The sequence below is a fragment of the Bactrocera tryoni genome, chromosome 4 (genome assembly GCF_016617805.1).
Source record: "Bactrocera tryoni isolate S06 chromosome 4, CSIRO_BtryS06_freeze2, whole genome shotgun sequence".
Taxonomy (NCBI): Eukaryota; Metazoa; Arthropoda; class Insecta; order Diptera; family Tephritidae; genus Bactrocera; species Bactrocera tryoni.
In genome coordinates, this window is record NC_052502.1 from 8,159,669 (window position 1) to 8,176,057 (window position 16,389).

A 16,389-nucleotide genomic window follows, 5' to 3' on the forward strand; every position below is an offset into this window, starting at 1 on the left:
AAATACATATTGCCTAACTTTCATACAATAAGAAGATTTACATATACCATTACAAGCATTTACATATACATATTTATAAATTTGCCACATTAGTTAATAGCTCAACATTGCGCTTGTACAAACATTTTTAGGCATGCGAAAACAAAAAAAAAAAAATAAAATGAATAAAACGTAAATTACCACTTTACATTAGTGCTCTATGAAAACAAATTTAAATTAATTAAAAAAAATTAAAACTAATTAAAAAAATTAAAATTAATTAAAAAAAATAAAATTAATTTAAAAAAATTCATATTAATTAAAAAAATTTAAATTAATTTACGAAAAGCTTCAAATTATAAACAAATTGTTGCTAAACAGTGTTTGTGGTTTTAAAATTATTGCATTAAAAAAATCAAAAATTCGTTTGTTGCCGCTATCGTTTGCTATCGCTCATTCACTTAGCCAAATGCAATGTTTTTTTTTAGTTTTAATTGCACACTTAATTATGCATAATATATGTATAAGTATAGCATTATTGTTTAGTATTTATTATATTATACATTTGATGTAAAAAAACTTTACACATTGCTTTACTTCGCAGATTCACTAATTAATTATTTAATTAAGTTGTTGTTGTTGTTTTTTAAAGTATAAATATTTTTTAAATATTTGTTCCTTTGTTGGCGAGATTCTTCTTTTACGTTTACTGCTACAATGTTCCATCATTGTTTTGTTGTTTTTGTAATTCTTAGCAGTACGAGTACTTCAACTGTTGTCCGTCTATTCCCTATATATTGTATATATATATTTATATGTGTGTATGTTTATCTCTTATGTAAATTAGTATGCTTCTAATTTATTCTTCAATATTGATATCCATTCACTTTGAGTTGCTCTGCCACATTCGAGTCTCTAACGGTGCGGGACCGTTAGTTTGCTAAAATAAATGTTATATGCTCAATATTGCATACTCTTATCGATCAATTTAGGTCGTAAAGCGTCATATTTTCATTTGTTCAGCACTAAAAGTAGTTTAAAGTATTTAATTTGACTTTAGTTAGTATTTTTTACATTCCCGATTCCGCGATGCCTTCATCATCTGTAAGGTAGAAAGTGAAAATATTTAAAAATATTATTAATTTATGAAAATATTTTTTAAAAATATATGTTTTGGGTTATTACATGCGGACATTTGTTTTAATAAATGTTAGTTGGGAACTAAAAAAATAATAATTTTTTATATTTAAAATTCGCCAATTAAGGGTATTCACAATGAAACTACTTCTACACATATACATTTATTTTTTTAAATAATAATAGCAAAGTTATAAAAACAAATTTACCAAAAACCATTTTAAAATAAATACTTTACATTAGACTACACATATTTTTTTAAAGAAACCAGTAACTTTTTAACATTAAACTTAACCTATATTGTTATAAATACAGTTCCTCAATTTATTGATCGAGTGTGCGCAACTTTTTAAATATTTCTTTGCTGATGTTAAGTAAAATGTTGTACTGTACTAAGAGTACACTTAATAGTACCGCTAATATTTCCATTCTTTGTAACTAACGTGCCATTGAACACACTTACTTCGCTGAGTTCATTACGGGTTCCCATTCGAACAACTGTTTGAGTATAGAAGCGAATGTTGGATGTGATATTTTGTTGGTAGAAATAAAAGAAATTTATTACAATGAGAGTTTATTGCTTTACATCCATCATTAGCACGTAAAAATGGCTTGAAGGGTCGTTCCAAGGTTAAGAATCCTCTTTTAACAAAGCGCCAAAAAAAAAATTGAAGCTAATCTTCGCAAAAAAGCATACAAACTTCATAATCGAAGATTGGAAGAAAGTGATCTGGTCTGACGAGACCAAAATAAATCGCTTTGGATCCGATACGAGCAGTGAGTGTAGCGAGGGAAGGTGAACCACTATCGTTGAGGCACATAAGGCCAACACTTAAATTTGCTGGCGGTTCGTTGATGCTATGGGATTGTATGAATTGGAATGGAGGCGGAAAATGTCACAGGATTCTAGGACGAATGACTGCATCCGATTATATTCATATTTTGGATCAAAACCTCTTAGGAAACTTGAGTTAATGGGGTCTCACTGTTGAAAATTCAACTTGTCAACAGGATAATGACCCCAAGCATAAAGCAAGATTTATCAAAATTTGGTTCCATGATAAACAAATTAAAGTTATCGATTGGCCCTCGCAGTCACCGGACCTCAACTAAATAGAACATCTTTGGGCAAAACTCAAAAGGCCCTTGGCAAGTAGTGATTCAGTTCCCCGAAATCTTGACGAACTTTGGCAACAAGTGACAGCGCACTGGAACAAAAATACCATAGAAGCCTGCCAAAAAACTAATAAGCAGCATGCCTACCAGAATAAGAGCTGTTCTGCAAGCAAGTGGTGGCTTTATGAAATATTGAGGTCAAACTCAAATTAATCATCGAAAGGCTGTATATTTGTTTTGTTTCATTTTTTGAATGAAATTTGAAAATGTCCTCTTTAGTTAATAAAAAATCTTTTGATTTGATTTTGGTTTTCTTTTGTCCTTTATCCTTGAATAAGTTAGCACACCGCAAACATTCGATCATTTATTTGAGGAACTGTATTTTGTATTGTGTGTGAAATTATGAAAAAATCTATTTATTTTTCGAAAATCGAATTTTGAGAGGCCAAAACATCTAATATTTGAGATAGAACTAATTTATTTAAACGCCGCCGTTTTGACAGTATTTTTTTGATTGAAGGCCAAAGTCTTCCAGGTTAAAGAGAATTTTTAGATTTCATCCACGAAGAAGGCCACTGTAGCAGTGGAGGGCCTTCTTTTAGCGCCGTAAAAAATTTCACTGTGTATTCTTGAAACATGTACTATATACTTTGAAAATTTCAAAACAATCGATGCAGTTGTTGTTTTGTTTTTAATTCACAAAAATCGGATTTTTAGCCTGTCTTACTATGTGAAATTTTAAAAGAAACGAAATAAAACCTACTGACTTTTTAATAAACTCTGATATTTCGTTGTTAATTAGAGTCCTTTTCCGATACTAAGTGAAAATAAAAAGTAAAAAATAAATATTGTAACTAAAAAATATTACGGTACATTTGGTGCATAACAAGGTCAGTTAACCCCAAATTTCGGGAAGGAAAAACATTTTTGTAAAAGATAAAAATAAAAAAAATTGTTATTTGTATTTTTCACATAAATTTTGAGGTTACGTAAAAAATAATTTCGCTCAAAAGTTGTAGATCTTTTTATTACCTACTTATTTGTACTTTAACTTAAGTCGTCAGGAATTTTAGTTCTGTTTTTCATACTTAAAAAATAAAGCATCTACATATACAACAACAAACAAACTTTAGTAAACAAGCACAAAGACAACTGATTTAATCAAATATGCTACAAACCCAAAAACGGATTGGCGTATATGATGCCACCGTTTTCACCAACACCACCACTACCAACACCATTCAATGTAGTTGTGCCCTTAACACCGGTTTTACAGAGTTTCGTATAGCTTTCGCCTTCACCAACCAGTGTTGCTATTTCGTCCTCGTCATTGCGCGTATTACAACTTGTGCCCAACAACTGATCATAGCAGCTGACATCTGTGCTGATTACATCCGCCTCGATGTCATCATCGTCTTTCTCCAAACTATTGCGGTTACTGCCCGCCAACGAGCTGTGCATGGCATGTGAATCCTCATAGCTGCCGCCACCACTGTCGTCGTTGGCATTATGTGCCACATCAATGTGCGTGCCATAGACATCGTCGAAGAGGCCATCGTCCTCCTCCTCCACATCTTCATCTTCATCATCCTCGTCGACATCGAGCGAACGACGTCGGAAGACATCATCGTCGAGGTCACCATCATTACCCGAACCGGAGCCACCGCTACCCGAGCCGCCGGAAACTGAAGCTGAGCCACCACCGCCGCCGCCCCCAACACTGCCATTGGTCACAATCATTATATCCTCCTCGGCAAAGCTCAGACGTGCATTACCGCCACCGGCGCTGCCACTACCCGAGCTGCCATTGCCGATGACAACAGCGCTGCCATTACTAATACTGCCGACTATGCTGCTACGTGGTCCGTGACCAACACCACCAACGCCAATGCTGCCACCATTGTTCGCACTGTTGCCGCCATTGCTATTGACCAGTATAATCTCATGGCTGAGACTGTTCTTAATATCACAGGAGGACGCGCTGAATGTGATCAGCTGTGACTTGCGTCTGTGTTGCAGCGTATGGTGCCCGTTCATTGAGTTGTTGCCACCGTTTGTATTATGGTGATTTCCCGCAACGCTTGCACCGAGCGTATTGCTGTTGTGCACCACATTGCCGCCGATGCTGATCACATCGATGGCACCCTCTTTACAGATCATCGAGCTGGGTTTATTATCCACCAAAACGATAACCACAGAGTTGTTGTTATCGTTTTGGCTTATCGAATGTCATCTGTCCACTGCGTTGCTATCGGTGTACATATGAGCGCCACCATTGAAGGACGATGTCATCGAGGCGCTATGTGCCGCGCCGCCGAAACCGGTTAATGGCTGTTGATCGTCATGTATGATGGCCGCGTTCTCATTATCGATTTCCTCCGCTTCTTCTGGCTGCAATTCATGTCCCTCAATAGTTGCAATCACCTCGCCGTTCTCATCCAGCTGTTGTTGTTGCTCTGCAGTGTCATCGTTGTGACCAATGAAGTGTGCAGTTAAATGAAAGCATTTGTGTGTGTTCATGTAGCACATGTGTGTGAGTGTGTGAGTTTTTAGGTAAATGTATGCAAATTCATGGTTGGAAGGGGTGTTTAACGTTTGGTTTGTGTTCCACGTTTCGCAGTTGTGAAAGAGAAGAAATTTTCGTATTTTTTTTGTTAGTTACAGCGAATAACCCAACACCTTCTTAGCTTCTTGGAACAAAAGTTTGACGTCAAAAATAAGTGTTTACATAATTTGTTAGTGAAAAAATTGGCGAAAAATGTGAAAGTGATCTTTTCTATGATATAGTGTGACGGAGTCTAAATTTTTGGTAATTTAGTTAAATTTGGAAAAAAATAAAAAAAAATGTTAACTTCGGCTTCACTGAAGCTTTAATACACTACAAAGGTGCATTTTTTATAGCATAAAGGGTTGTAAAAAGGTAAAATCTTGATATTGATCGATTAGTTTGTAAGATAGCTATATGCTATAGTGGTTCGCTATCGATGATTCCGACAAATGAGCAAATTTTTGGGTAAAAAAAGGGACATGTTCACAATTTCAGTTTGATGTCTTAAAAATTAAAAAAAAAAAAACTTCTAAAATCGGAAGGAATTTTTCCCACAAAGCTCTTCTGAATTCAGAGTACAGGGTTTGTCCGGAAAGTAATAAGACTGATTTTCTTCCGCCGCGACTACACAAGTACTTCGAAGAGTGCGCGCACCGACTGGAACCGGTAGAGGGCGTTCCTAGCTAACGAACGAGAGTCTGGTCAGTTGCCTCCAAGCACCTGGATAGTCAGGACAAATATTTTCGCTCGAAGTGTTGAAGCCGAAAAAGCAGCTGTCGTTAGAGCAGAGGTACGCGATTAAATTCGGTAAATCTTCGATAGAGATATGATCAAGCAGACGTTCTTTTAGCAAGAAAACGATGTCTTTTTTTGATATCCATCCATCCACCATGAATTTGATCCTCCTGAACAAACCGTCAACGTCAAGTTTTACGTGGAAGTCCCCATGAGACTCAAACGAAGGTTCAATCGGTTCCGACAAGACATCGCAGCCGATTGGAAGTTGCACCACGACAACGCCCCGGCTCATACCGCCTTTCTTGTGAACAGCTACCTCACCAAGGCCGGTATGCCAACGCTTCCGCAGTCGCACTGCAGCCCAGATGTGGCCCCGCCGACTTTTTTTGTTTCCTTGCCTGAAAAGGCTGATGAAAAGCAAATATTTTGAGACAACAAGGCTATTCCGGAGAATGCCTTCCGTGACGCCTTCAATGTTTGGAAATCGCTCTGGCAGCGCTGCAACGACGCAGAAGGAGCCTATTTTGAAAGTTTTTAAAGAATTGTAACGATTGGTTCAAAAATTTTTTTAACTCGACTCAGTCCTATTACTTTCCGGGCATACCCTGTAGAAACATTCGTAGTTTTAAATGGAAAAATGAAGCTTCAGAAACACTGATTTTTATGAGATACTATAAATCCTATAATAACTATGTAAGTAAAGCTTTGAAAGCTCCAATTAGTCGGAGCATAGTTCTAAAGCAAAAACCATTCTAATACCCTTTAACTCATTTGAACTAAACACTTTAACATTTTTCGCCAAAAACAACTCCAAAACCGAAAAAATAAATATTTAAATATTAACATTTTAAAGCTGGTTAGTTTAAAGTACAGAAAAAGCCAATAAAAACCGAAGAACGAACTCACCTTCGTAACCCTCATTATCGTGAATTTCTCTCGCAGGACCTACAATATTTTCTTTACCCTCAAGCACAGCCAGCAAACACTGATGAATGCAGATGTACTGCTGCTCGGTTTGCACCATCCAAACGCGCTCTAAAAAACCAGAAAACAGGCTTAGCAACAAGCTTACAATCGAATCTATAACTCAAAATACAAATACCTTTACGCATGGCATAGACAATGCCGAAAATATCGACAAAATCCGAAGTCTTTATCTGCTGCAGAATGCGATCGAGCGTTATAAATGTGCCGGAGCGGCCCACGCCAGCGCTGCAATGCACGACGATTGGACGTTGCTCAGAGCCAATACGATCGCGGAAAGCGCGCACGAAGCGCACCAACGTCTGCGGTGGATTTGGCACACCGAAGTCTGGCCAAGTGGTGAAATGGAAGTGGCGCATAATGCGCTGTTCGCTGCCCTGTTTGCGATAAAAAATATGTAATGCAAAATGCGTTGCCTATATTTAATTACAAAAATATACCCTGCACAGCATGAACTCCGTCATTACCCAGTCCGCATAGTGACTGTCATTCAAGATTTGCACTTTGATGTCGCCATAGAAGACGGGCACCGTATCATTTGGCCAGTACTGATCACATTTCTCACGCCCCTTCTCGAAGCAGCGCGTCAACATCACAATGGCACGTGAATTACTCTCCCAACACATACGCCAGAAATCATCGCGTGTCGAATGCAGCGGACCTTGTGTCACAATGAATTCACGCGGCGAATTATGACCTGGCACATAGTTGGCATTAATATAATCGGAGCCCTCATCATCATCGACAGGCTGCAGTTTGAAGCGCGAATGATCGTAGGGCAAAATGTTGGTGAAACGATTTTTCGGACGATTGCAAGGTAGGTCAGCAAATGTGCAGGACTGATCACGACCTACATGCTTCAGCTCTTCGAATTCCTCACTGAAACGGAAATCCGAATCGGCCGACATGAGACGATAGTGTTCGGCGAAATTCTTGATTAATATCGGACGATTCTGCTCGATTACACTATCGGGCAGTGACATGTTATCGTTGGCACGCGAGTCTTTCGTAGCCTTGCGGCAACTGTTGCGACGACGCTTAAAAACGAATAAAGTGATGAGCAGCACGAAGATTATGGTTAGTGGCACGGTGATGGCGACGATCAACGAGGTGTTGTCTTGATCTGTTATGTGTGGAAAATGAAGTTGTAGTTAGTGGGTTTTAAATTATTTTAAGTGAGTAATAAATAACGGTATTATTTGCGGGTATATCACTCGTATACTTACCAGGCGAAATTAGTAGATCTTTAGAAAGATTTTTGTGTAAGACATAATATAGAGTAAAGCGAACAGTTTTAAGCAAATTTGAATTTATAATTTTATAATCAACATATTTTGTTATACTTATGTATACTTAATAATATAAAATATCTTAAAATTTTGATTATTCAATTTCTCCTCACTCACCTGTTTGTATGGGGAAGCTGTAGGCTGTGTCTGTGAATTTGTCAGGTGCAGTGAAGGCTCGGACTTTCACTCGATATGTAGTGCCCGATTTTAACGGTCCATTGCAGTAACCTATCTTTCGGTTATCACAATTTTCTGTGCCGATAGTGAAGTCCTCTACCGAACGATTTTCGAAGGGATAATACGGATCGATTGCCTGATATGGAAGCCATACACTATAGGATTGCACGTCATGCCAACTTGGCATCTCCAGACCTGAAGCATTTTTAGAGTCATCCTCAGCGACGATGATGGTATACCAGCGGACCTTGAAAGAAAACAACGAGAAATGGTGTTAATAATACTGTGATATCTACATCATCTAAGAAAAATAAAGTTTATAGTTATTATTGTGGCTTCTTTAACTAAATGACTTTCTTCGTAAACTCTAAAACTGTCTAATATCTATATTAATTATACTTACCGGTCCATTTTGGTCGGAGAAATAGTTTTTACGGAAACGTATCTGTATTGTTTGCGAGCTGCGATACACTTCGGTGGGCACCACTTGTGTGGCTGGGCGTGGCGGTGCTAAAATTGGCATCGTTTGCTTATACTCGCGTTCCGGTCCGTAGCCAACCGATGTTTTCGCTTGTATTTTGAAAATATATGTTTCACCCGGCTTCAGGTTGCGTATGGTGCCAGTGACATCGGAAGACTCGAATTGTTGTATACGCATCTCGGTGGCATTGTTCACATTCATGTACGTGATGGAGAACTGGCGTATAACACCGTTGGCCTCACTCGTTGGCAGCAACCACTCGAAAACGATTTCACTGGGCTGTACATCGATCGGGTGGAAACGTTCAACACGTCCTGGCACAGCTTCGTTCGTGCTGAAGCTTGCCGATAGTGGTGAGCTGCTGCGCAACACCGAAGATTCAGTGCCCGAACGCACGACAACGGTGAATGTGTAGTTGCGATGTGGCCGTAGATCGGCGATGGTGATTTCATTGCGTGTGGTAATATTTTGTGCGAGTATATTGTCAGCGGTCAGGTATTGTACATCAAAGTCATTATATTCGCCCTTCGGTATGTCCCACTTCAGTGAGATTTCAGTGTCTGTTATGTTAGTGGCATGTAATTGTGTTATCGGTTCGGGGAAGAGACGATCTTGACGTTGGATGGGTAGACTGGAAACGCCGCCACTTACCGTCCACACGGTGATGTTATATAGACGGCCCGGTATTAACCCGGTGAATGTGACTTTGCGATCCGTATCGTTAGCCAACTTTTCTTTGTCCTTAATATCGGGATCACCGAGTGAGAAACGATAGATGTCGAATTTCGAAGACGACTGTGGTGTTGGTGTGTATGAGAGAGTTATGGTGTCGCGTTCATCCTCTTGTCTGTCATTTACAACAACCACCTCTGACTGTATGAGCGGCATGGTGCGTGTGGAGAGGTGTGTGGTGCGTGAGAAGATGCCGTAGGAAGTGGTTTGTATATCGAATTTGTACTGCACACCAGGCATCAGATCGCCAATCAAAACACGTACGGTGGAAGACTCATCTGTTGCAAATATTAAGAGTTTAAAATATGTAAAAATAATAAAGTTTAAACCTTGTGCTTACCCGATTTATTCTCAGATACTGTTTTGGTTTGGGCTTTGCTCGGATTTTCCGTAGGCCACCACTTTAGTATATAAGATTCGACGCGTCCCTCAGGCTTCGGCCATTCCAATGTAATGTTGCGCGAGTCCACCAAGGGTATGATATTCGACACCTCATTCGGTGGTACGGTATACACGACCTCTTGTGGATTGGGACTCTCCACACCGAAGCTGACAGTATTCACTTGTATAGTATACTTTTCACCTTTAGTCATATCGGTAATGTCCGCCTCAGTTGCGCGCACACTGGGCAAGTTAATCCATTGGTCCTTAGTCTCGGTGCGATACCGCATCGAGTACTCCGTGAAATCACTATTCTCTGGTGGCGCCCAATGTACTAACACAGAGTTGCTGCGTACGGTTTCGATGGACATGTTGCGTGGGGGATTGGGAACTGTACGTTTTGCAGAAATAAATTGCATTTTCATTAATATTTTAACATAAGTTAGGTGAGATTTGGCTTATACTTACACACTGCTTGGAAATACGCGTGCGGTTCACTTCTGCGATCGTGACTAACGGCAAAGACCTTCACCTCATAACCGGCGCCCGCATGCAAATTGGTGATAACCAAACGCGAGTCCTTTGTGTCTATCGTACGCACCTCAGAGGTGCCATTGCGCGAATACAGTACTTCATATTTCTCCTGCTTGGAGTTCACATCACTCTTCCAGCTTATATTTAGACCTGTGCGTATGCTCTTTAGATCCTCAATGATGGGAGAGGATGGACGTGTCACCACGAAAATTGTGGTCTCATTCGACTCCATTTTCTTTGAGACTGCCTGCACGGAAAGCGAATAATTACGTCCGGGTAGCAGATTCTCCAGTATAGTGCTTGTGCGCTCTTCGGTAAATGAGCTCGTGTCGCCGTTGAACGTCTCCAGTTCATGATAACTGTGTGTCAAGAATTTTTGTAATTAGTGCTGAACAAATTTTACAAGTTGCAAATAGCTTACGCTATACGGTATTCATCCTGTGTGCTCGCTGGATCCGGTTCCCATGTGATACGCATCGTATTTGTCTTGTCGTCACTGAACGAACGTAAATTATGTACTGGCAGCGGCCGCAACGTGACATCACCAGCCGCGGGCCATGAAGTCACCTTACCCGAAACGGTTTTCACGATAACATTGAATGTCTTGCCCGGTTCGGTGATATCGCGAAAATCAAAGTAAGCAATCGGATCATTATTTCGTGAGACAGTTGATTGTCGACGTGAAGCGGCCAATGAAACTTGATATTTGTCGAACTCCGATATGCCTTTTGGCGCTTCCCATAGCACGCGAAACGAGTTCGACGTTATGTAATCCTTATCGAATGTCACATTCAGCGGTCGTAACGGTACAGTGCGATATTGTGCAGTGGTCGGTGGGGAGATTTCATCTTCAGACATTGTTTGTACCGATATATTATAAGCACGACCGGGCACAAGTCCTTTGAAGGCCGCTTGCGCCGGACCCGGTGGTTCGCCTTCCTTCTCCACATACAGCACGCTCTCCAGCGCATCCGGTGGTTCAATGGATACTTTGTAATGGGTGTAAATGCCGGCGGGATACGGTGGTTGCCACAGCACGAGCAGTGTGGTCTCGTTACGGAACCAGACAATAAATTTGCCGGGTGTATTGGGCTCTGTGCGCGATTTTGTTGATTGTTTAACGAGTGTGGCGTATTACGAGTGTGTTGGATGGAGTAGCCAATGAGGGAAATAAGAATATGAGTAAGTGAGAAATGATATCGAATCCATATGAAGATTATATATGAGGTCTAAAGTGATTACAAGTAAGTGCGGTTACAATAGCAAGCAAAGCAGAGCGGCTTGCAGACACATTCCAACTATTTATGGTATGCATTTTAGGCTTGAGTATTTGTGGCATGCTTGATAAGTGAAGTCTATGTAAATATATATATATTTATGCATATTAAATATTCTGCTGGGTGTTAGTAAAAATATACAATTATGCTTAATATAATGATAAAACTTAAGTTATGACATTTTAGCATGACAATTTTAAGTAAAAAATATAAAAATGATTATGAAAGTAATGTTTGGAAATAATTTCTATTTGGTCATTATTCTTATATGATATGCGGTTTGTAATGGAAACGGTTTCGATAATTTCTTTCGCCATTTCTAGGAAGATATTGTCAGAGAGATCCGTGGATGTTAAATTGAATAATTTTCCCACGTGTACGAGTAGTTTGTAATGCTGTTGAAGCGTCTTGTCGAACTTTGTGTAGTTTTAATCCATTAGCTTTTACTAGACTCGAATTGTCAACCAAAATCTTATTTATGAGCCTTTTGCTTCACAGTACAAATACCAGGTTCTCATTATTATAAAAATGCTATTTTTGATCCTATATTGTTCATATCCTAACGGCCAGTGTCAACTATAAAATTATCAATAAAGAGACTGTCGAAGAGCGTAGAGCGTAGATTTAGAAAAAACCGCAGAATAATGTCAGTAAAAAATAGCAGGATCGCCAGTCATAATAGAAGACACTCCCGATCTAGAGGAGTGCAAGTCGCGCGTCTAGACTGAAAGTACAAGCTAGCTTCGATCTTAAATACAATATATTATACCATCTGATCAAATCTGACTCGGATTGGACTATTTAAACCGCAAAAAAATTAACAAAGAGTTTGCTTGTGATTCGTGCTTGTTATGGAATCACGGCTAAGGAATCGTTGGAAATATTTTCATAAATATTTTGGGGGAGTACAATCTATCAGGAACTCAAGTATAGTTATATATGTGCCTGGCTCAAAGCATTCGGTGAAGGTCGTGAAGTCAACTAAAAATTGCCTCCTGCGTCTCCTACATCCACCTTTCTACATGACAGTGTTCGATAAAAGTTCGATGAATCATGCTTGTATTGGCATAAAATGAGCCTAATTGAAGACGATTATAGAGATTTGTATTAAAACACGCGAATTTTCTTTTTGTCAGTTCGGATTAAAATGGTATAGGACATTTCCAATACATTAAACGGAAACGACAATGCTAGTAGCATTCACTTATATGGGGTAGTTGAAAAAGTCGTTTCGTATTTCTAACTTCAACTTATTTTTTTTATATTTATAATCAACTTTAATGAACCAAAATGAAAGATCTTTCACAGGCTTCTCTTGAAGCCAACTTTACTCCATTAAGGAAGTTCTGCATTGACCGAAACAAATAGTTATCCGATGGTGCAAGGTCAGGGCTATATGGTGGATGCATCAAACCTTTTCAGAAAAGTTCTCTCAGTTTTTGCCGAGTCATCAAAGACGTGTGTGGCCTACCGTTGTCCTGATGGAAGACGAATACCTTTCTGTTGATCAGTTCTGGGCGTTTTTTTTTCGATTGCTTGCTTCAATCCCATCAGTTGTTAACAGTAAAATGTAGAATCAATCGTCCGACCAGGCTGGAGCAGCTCACAGTGGATGCTTCCCTTCCAATTCCACCAAACACTCAGCATAACCTTTCTAGGCGTCAATCCTGGCTTTGCGACCATTTGTTGAGCTTCACCACACTTGGACACACACATGATCCTTTTCGCACATTATTGTAGTGTTTGATCCACTTTTCGTCGCCTGTTACCATTCGCTTCAGAAGTGATTTGATTTCATTTCGTTTCAGCAAAGGATCGCAGATGTTAATTAGGTCCATTAAATTTTTCACAGACAATTCATATGGTACCCAATCAACGCGATTTTTTTTGTAGCCAGCCTTTTTTAAATGGTTCAAAACTTATGGCTGCTTATGTGACGGTCCTGGTCAATCTTTTCCACAATTTCACCGACTTTTTCAACGATAGGTCGACTAGAGTGAGAGGCATCGTTCACATCGAAATTTCCCAAACTGAAGCGAGCGACACATTGTTGTGCTACACGAACTGATATAGCGTCGTCTTCGTAAACTTCACAAATTTCATTGGTGGCTTGCGTGGCATTCTTCCCTTTTTTATAGAAAATTTTCAAAATATGTATAGCGAATTTCTTCATTATTTTCACTCATTTTTGAACAGCTGTAACTTTTTTTCAGTTTCCCCGAATTCAAATTTTTGGTTAAATGAAGCTTGAAATCCCACCTTTCCAACACTATATGGTATGACAAAATGTAATTGCTGGCATTGGAAATATACGACTGCAACATCTATTAACAAAATACGAAAAGACTTTTTCGACTACCCAATATAAATGCTAAATATTTTATAAGCGAACGGATAGTGTTTTTCATGATGTTCAGGTTCGCTTCTTTTGAACGAATCTTTCTTTTAACTTAAATTTTGACGAAATCAGTTTCGAAATTACAACTCAACTGAAATAAGCGCAATGGCAACCCACGGCAAATTTATATTTCACTGCACAGCTTACAGGCAGACAGTGCTTCCCAAATGGTTATTTTATAAAAATAAAGCTTAACATTCCAACATAAAATTCTTGTACGGCGATCTTCAAATAAAAAAGTGCAGTTTTACAGTATTTTGCAGCTTACATATATTTCAACTTTAGTTAAACATATATACATATATAGAGTGTGGCATAACAGTGCATAAGCCCCAAGTTCAAACTACAGAAATCTTATTGAAAGCATTTAAGTACCATATAGTTTGATTAATAAGACATTCATTTTAGTACATATGTAAGTATATATATGCACATACTACGTATACATATAGATAAATTGGTGCATGTTTCGTAAGTTTGTTGTTACCTCGCAGAATCTTTATATCCAGCAACTCTTTATGTCGCGTCCTTCTACCTTTTAGCAGCGTAATGAATAGGTATTAGCAGAAATTATAGATTTCATAAAGGTTAACACATTGATTAATTATTATTATGAATATATGTATATATTTATATGTAGATATTGTTGGTAATTTAGTCACAATCGTGTTTTATGCCAATTAAATATTAATAAAAGGATAGGGATAACAGTTTTAGTAAGAACCTTTAACGAAAACCCCGCAACCAACACCAAAACCTTCCACTTTCTTTTAACTGTGCCAAAGCTTTAATTGCAAAAGCGCAACAAAGCGTTTTTTTCTATTAAACTTTAACTTTTTATTAACTTCCACAAGCAAAACACCCTTCCCTCGCCCCAAATTCCATTTAGTAGTAGCATTTATTAGGTCTCAGTTCACCTTTGCTTCGAGACTTACTTGTTGTGAAATTGCGGCTGGTATACGCCACCGATTCCTTGTTGTCGTAGACGGTGTAGGCCTGCACCTGATAAGTGGCGCCCGGCGTCAACTCCTTGACGCTGTGCTGGAATGTGTTATTCACGACGAATGTGCGATTGTATGAGCTGGAAGCACCGGAGAGGCCGAGCACTTTGATGCGGAAGGATGTGTAGTTGCCTTGGGTGGGCGGCGACCATGAGATGATGGCATTCTTGCCGCTGCGCACTTGCACGGAGAGGTTCGAGGGCGGATCGGGCGCTGTAAGAAAGTGAAGAAGATGTCTTAAATATTTATTTAAACTAATTATATATTTTAACAGTGGAATAATAGATCTTTTTAACATATAATTTTGGTGTGTCCTAACCAAATTGGTGTAAAGCAGCTCCCTACAGGAACTTAAGTTATGAATAGCGGTATGGTAATAAGATGGTCCAAATTCATATCAGGGTGAAATATTTATAGGAGAAATTGTAAGAAAACTTCATGACGAAATATTTAGAGACTATCATAGTTCCTAATCTTTCCTACTTATTTTTAAGCGCCAAGAAAAAATAATTTGATGTTAATTATAGAATTACAACGAGCTCATTAGAAGTTGTTCTAAAGAGTTATCGTTCTAAGAACTTTTTAGTGGTCTTCTTGGAACCAAACTTTACACAAATAGAGCGAAAGTCATAATAAACAATTTTTGTTGTTGTTTGAAAAGAGAGGCGCAAGGATGCCGGGGGGTACCCCAATTAAACCTTATCCAGCAACTAAGTGGGTTTGGTAAAATACCTAATTTTTTGTCTCTTACGTTAGAGCGCAATGCGAGCCGGGGAAGATATCCCGTCTCATCCAGCTGAAGGCTGGTCATTCGCAAAAATAATGTTTTAGCCCAATCTACTCAGCCAATTTCATGAAGGTAGAATCTTAAGGGTCTAAAGATCTCTTTCGACGAACAAAGACCAAACTCTACAAGTCACTCATGATCTGATGAGTCGGCGCTACGATTTTTCAAGAGAGAAAGATTTATCGCCTTTGTGCATTGGCAACGGCGAATACCGCGTGGTTGGAACAATGGGCTGAACGAGATATACTCCGATATTGACATAGTTCAGCGAATTAAGAGACAGCAGCTACGCAGGTGTTGTCCGAATGTATGTAAACACTCCAGCTCTGAGAGTATTCGACGCAGTACCGGGAAGCATTGGAAGACCTCCGCTCCGTTGAAAATACCAGGTGGATAAGGACAAGGCTATATAAAGAAGAAGAAGAAGAATCTTAAGAGTAGGAGCCCTGTGATTACCCCTACAATATTACTACGTTTTTTTGGTTTGTTCACCATCAACACTACCCCAAAGTAGCTTTGTGGTATGCCCTGTGTTGTTAGCGTTTCAAGGCAAGAGGTGTTCCTTTAAGGTCCATTGCTTCAAACAACTCTTGAAGGAGCTGAATGGTCCAGGGCAGCTCAGAGAAATTGTGTTCCCAGCGGGCCAACTCGTCTGTCTTTTCGTTTTCTTCTATCCCTATATGACAGGGTCCTTAGATAATAGTTATTGCCTGCCGGTATAACCTAACGCAGTGAGACTTTGTGTTGGAGCTACGAAGAGCCTTAATTGCCACTTGGCTGTCCACTAAAAGGTTTATGGACTTACTAGTTAGAGCAGAAGCCTATTTGCC

General features: G+C 39.1%; 1 protein-coding gene across 3 annotated transcripts in view; it reads right to left on the reverse strand.

Annotated features, from left to right (window-relative positions):
* Window positions 1–329: 329 nt before the first annotated feature.
* Window positions 330–16,389, reverse strand: part of LOC120773437 (tyrosine-protein phosphatase 10D-like) — a 179,185-nt gene continuing 163,125 nt past the window's right edge. Inside the window, exons 4-14 of one of the 3 annotated variants that reach the window (XM_040102320.1) lie at window positions 14,707–14,985; window positions 14,259–14,306; window positions 10,518–11,190; window positions 10,031–10,455; window positions 9,522–9,953; window positions 8,372–9,459; window positions 7,909–8,215; window positions 6,943–7,625; window positions 6,621–6,879; window positions 6,425–6,553; window positions 4,382–4,688 (exon numbers count right to left, since the gene is read on the reverse strand). In XM_040102320.1, coding sequence (XP_039958254.1) covers window positions 4,462–4,688; window positions 6,425–6,553; window positions 6,621–6,879; window positions 6,943–7,625; window positions 7,909–8,215; window positions 8,372–9,459; window positions 9,522–9,953; window positions 10,031–10,455; window positions 10,518–11,190; window positions 14,259–14,306; window positions 14,707–14,985 — 4,550 coding nt within the window. In that variant the 3' untranslated portion in view covers window positions 4,382–4,461. Of the gene's footprint in view, window positions 1,082–4,381; window positions 4,689–6,424; window positions 6,554–6,620; window positions 6,880–6,942; window positions 7,626–7,908; window positions 8,216–8,371; window positions 9,460–9,521; window positions 9,954–10,030; window positions 10,456–10,517; window positions 11,191–14,258; window positions 14,307–14,706; window positions 14,986–16,389 lie in introns of those variants that run through there. The other 2 variants (XM_040102319.1, XM_040102318.1) reach the window with 2 other exon arrangements.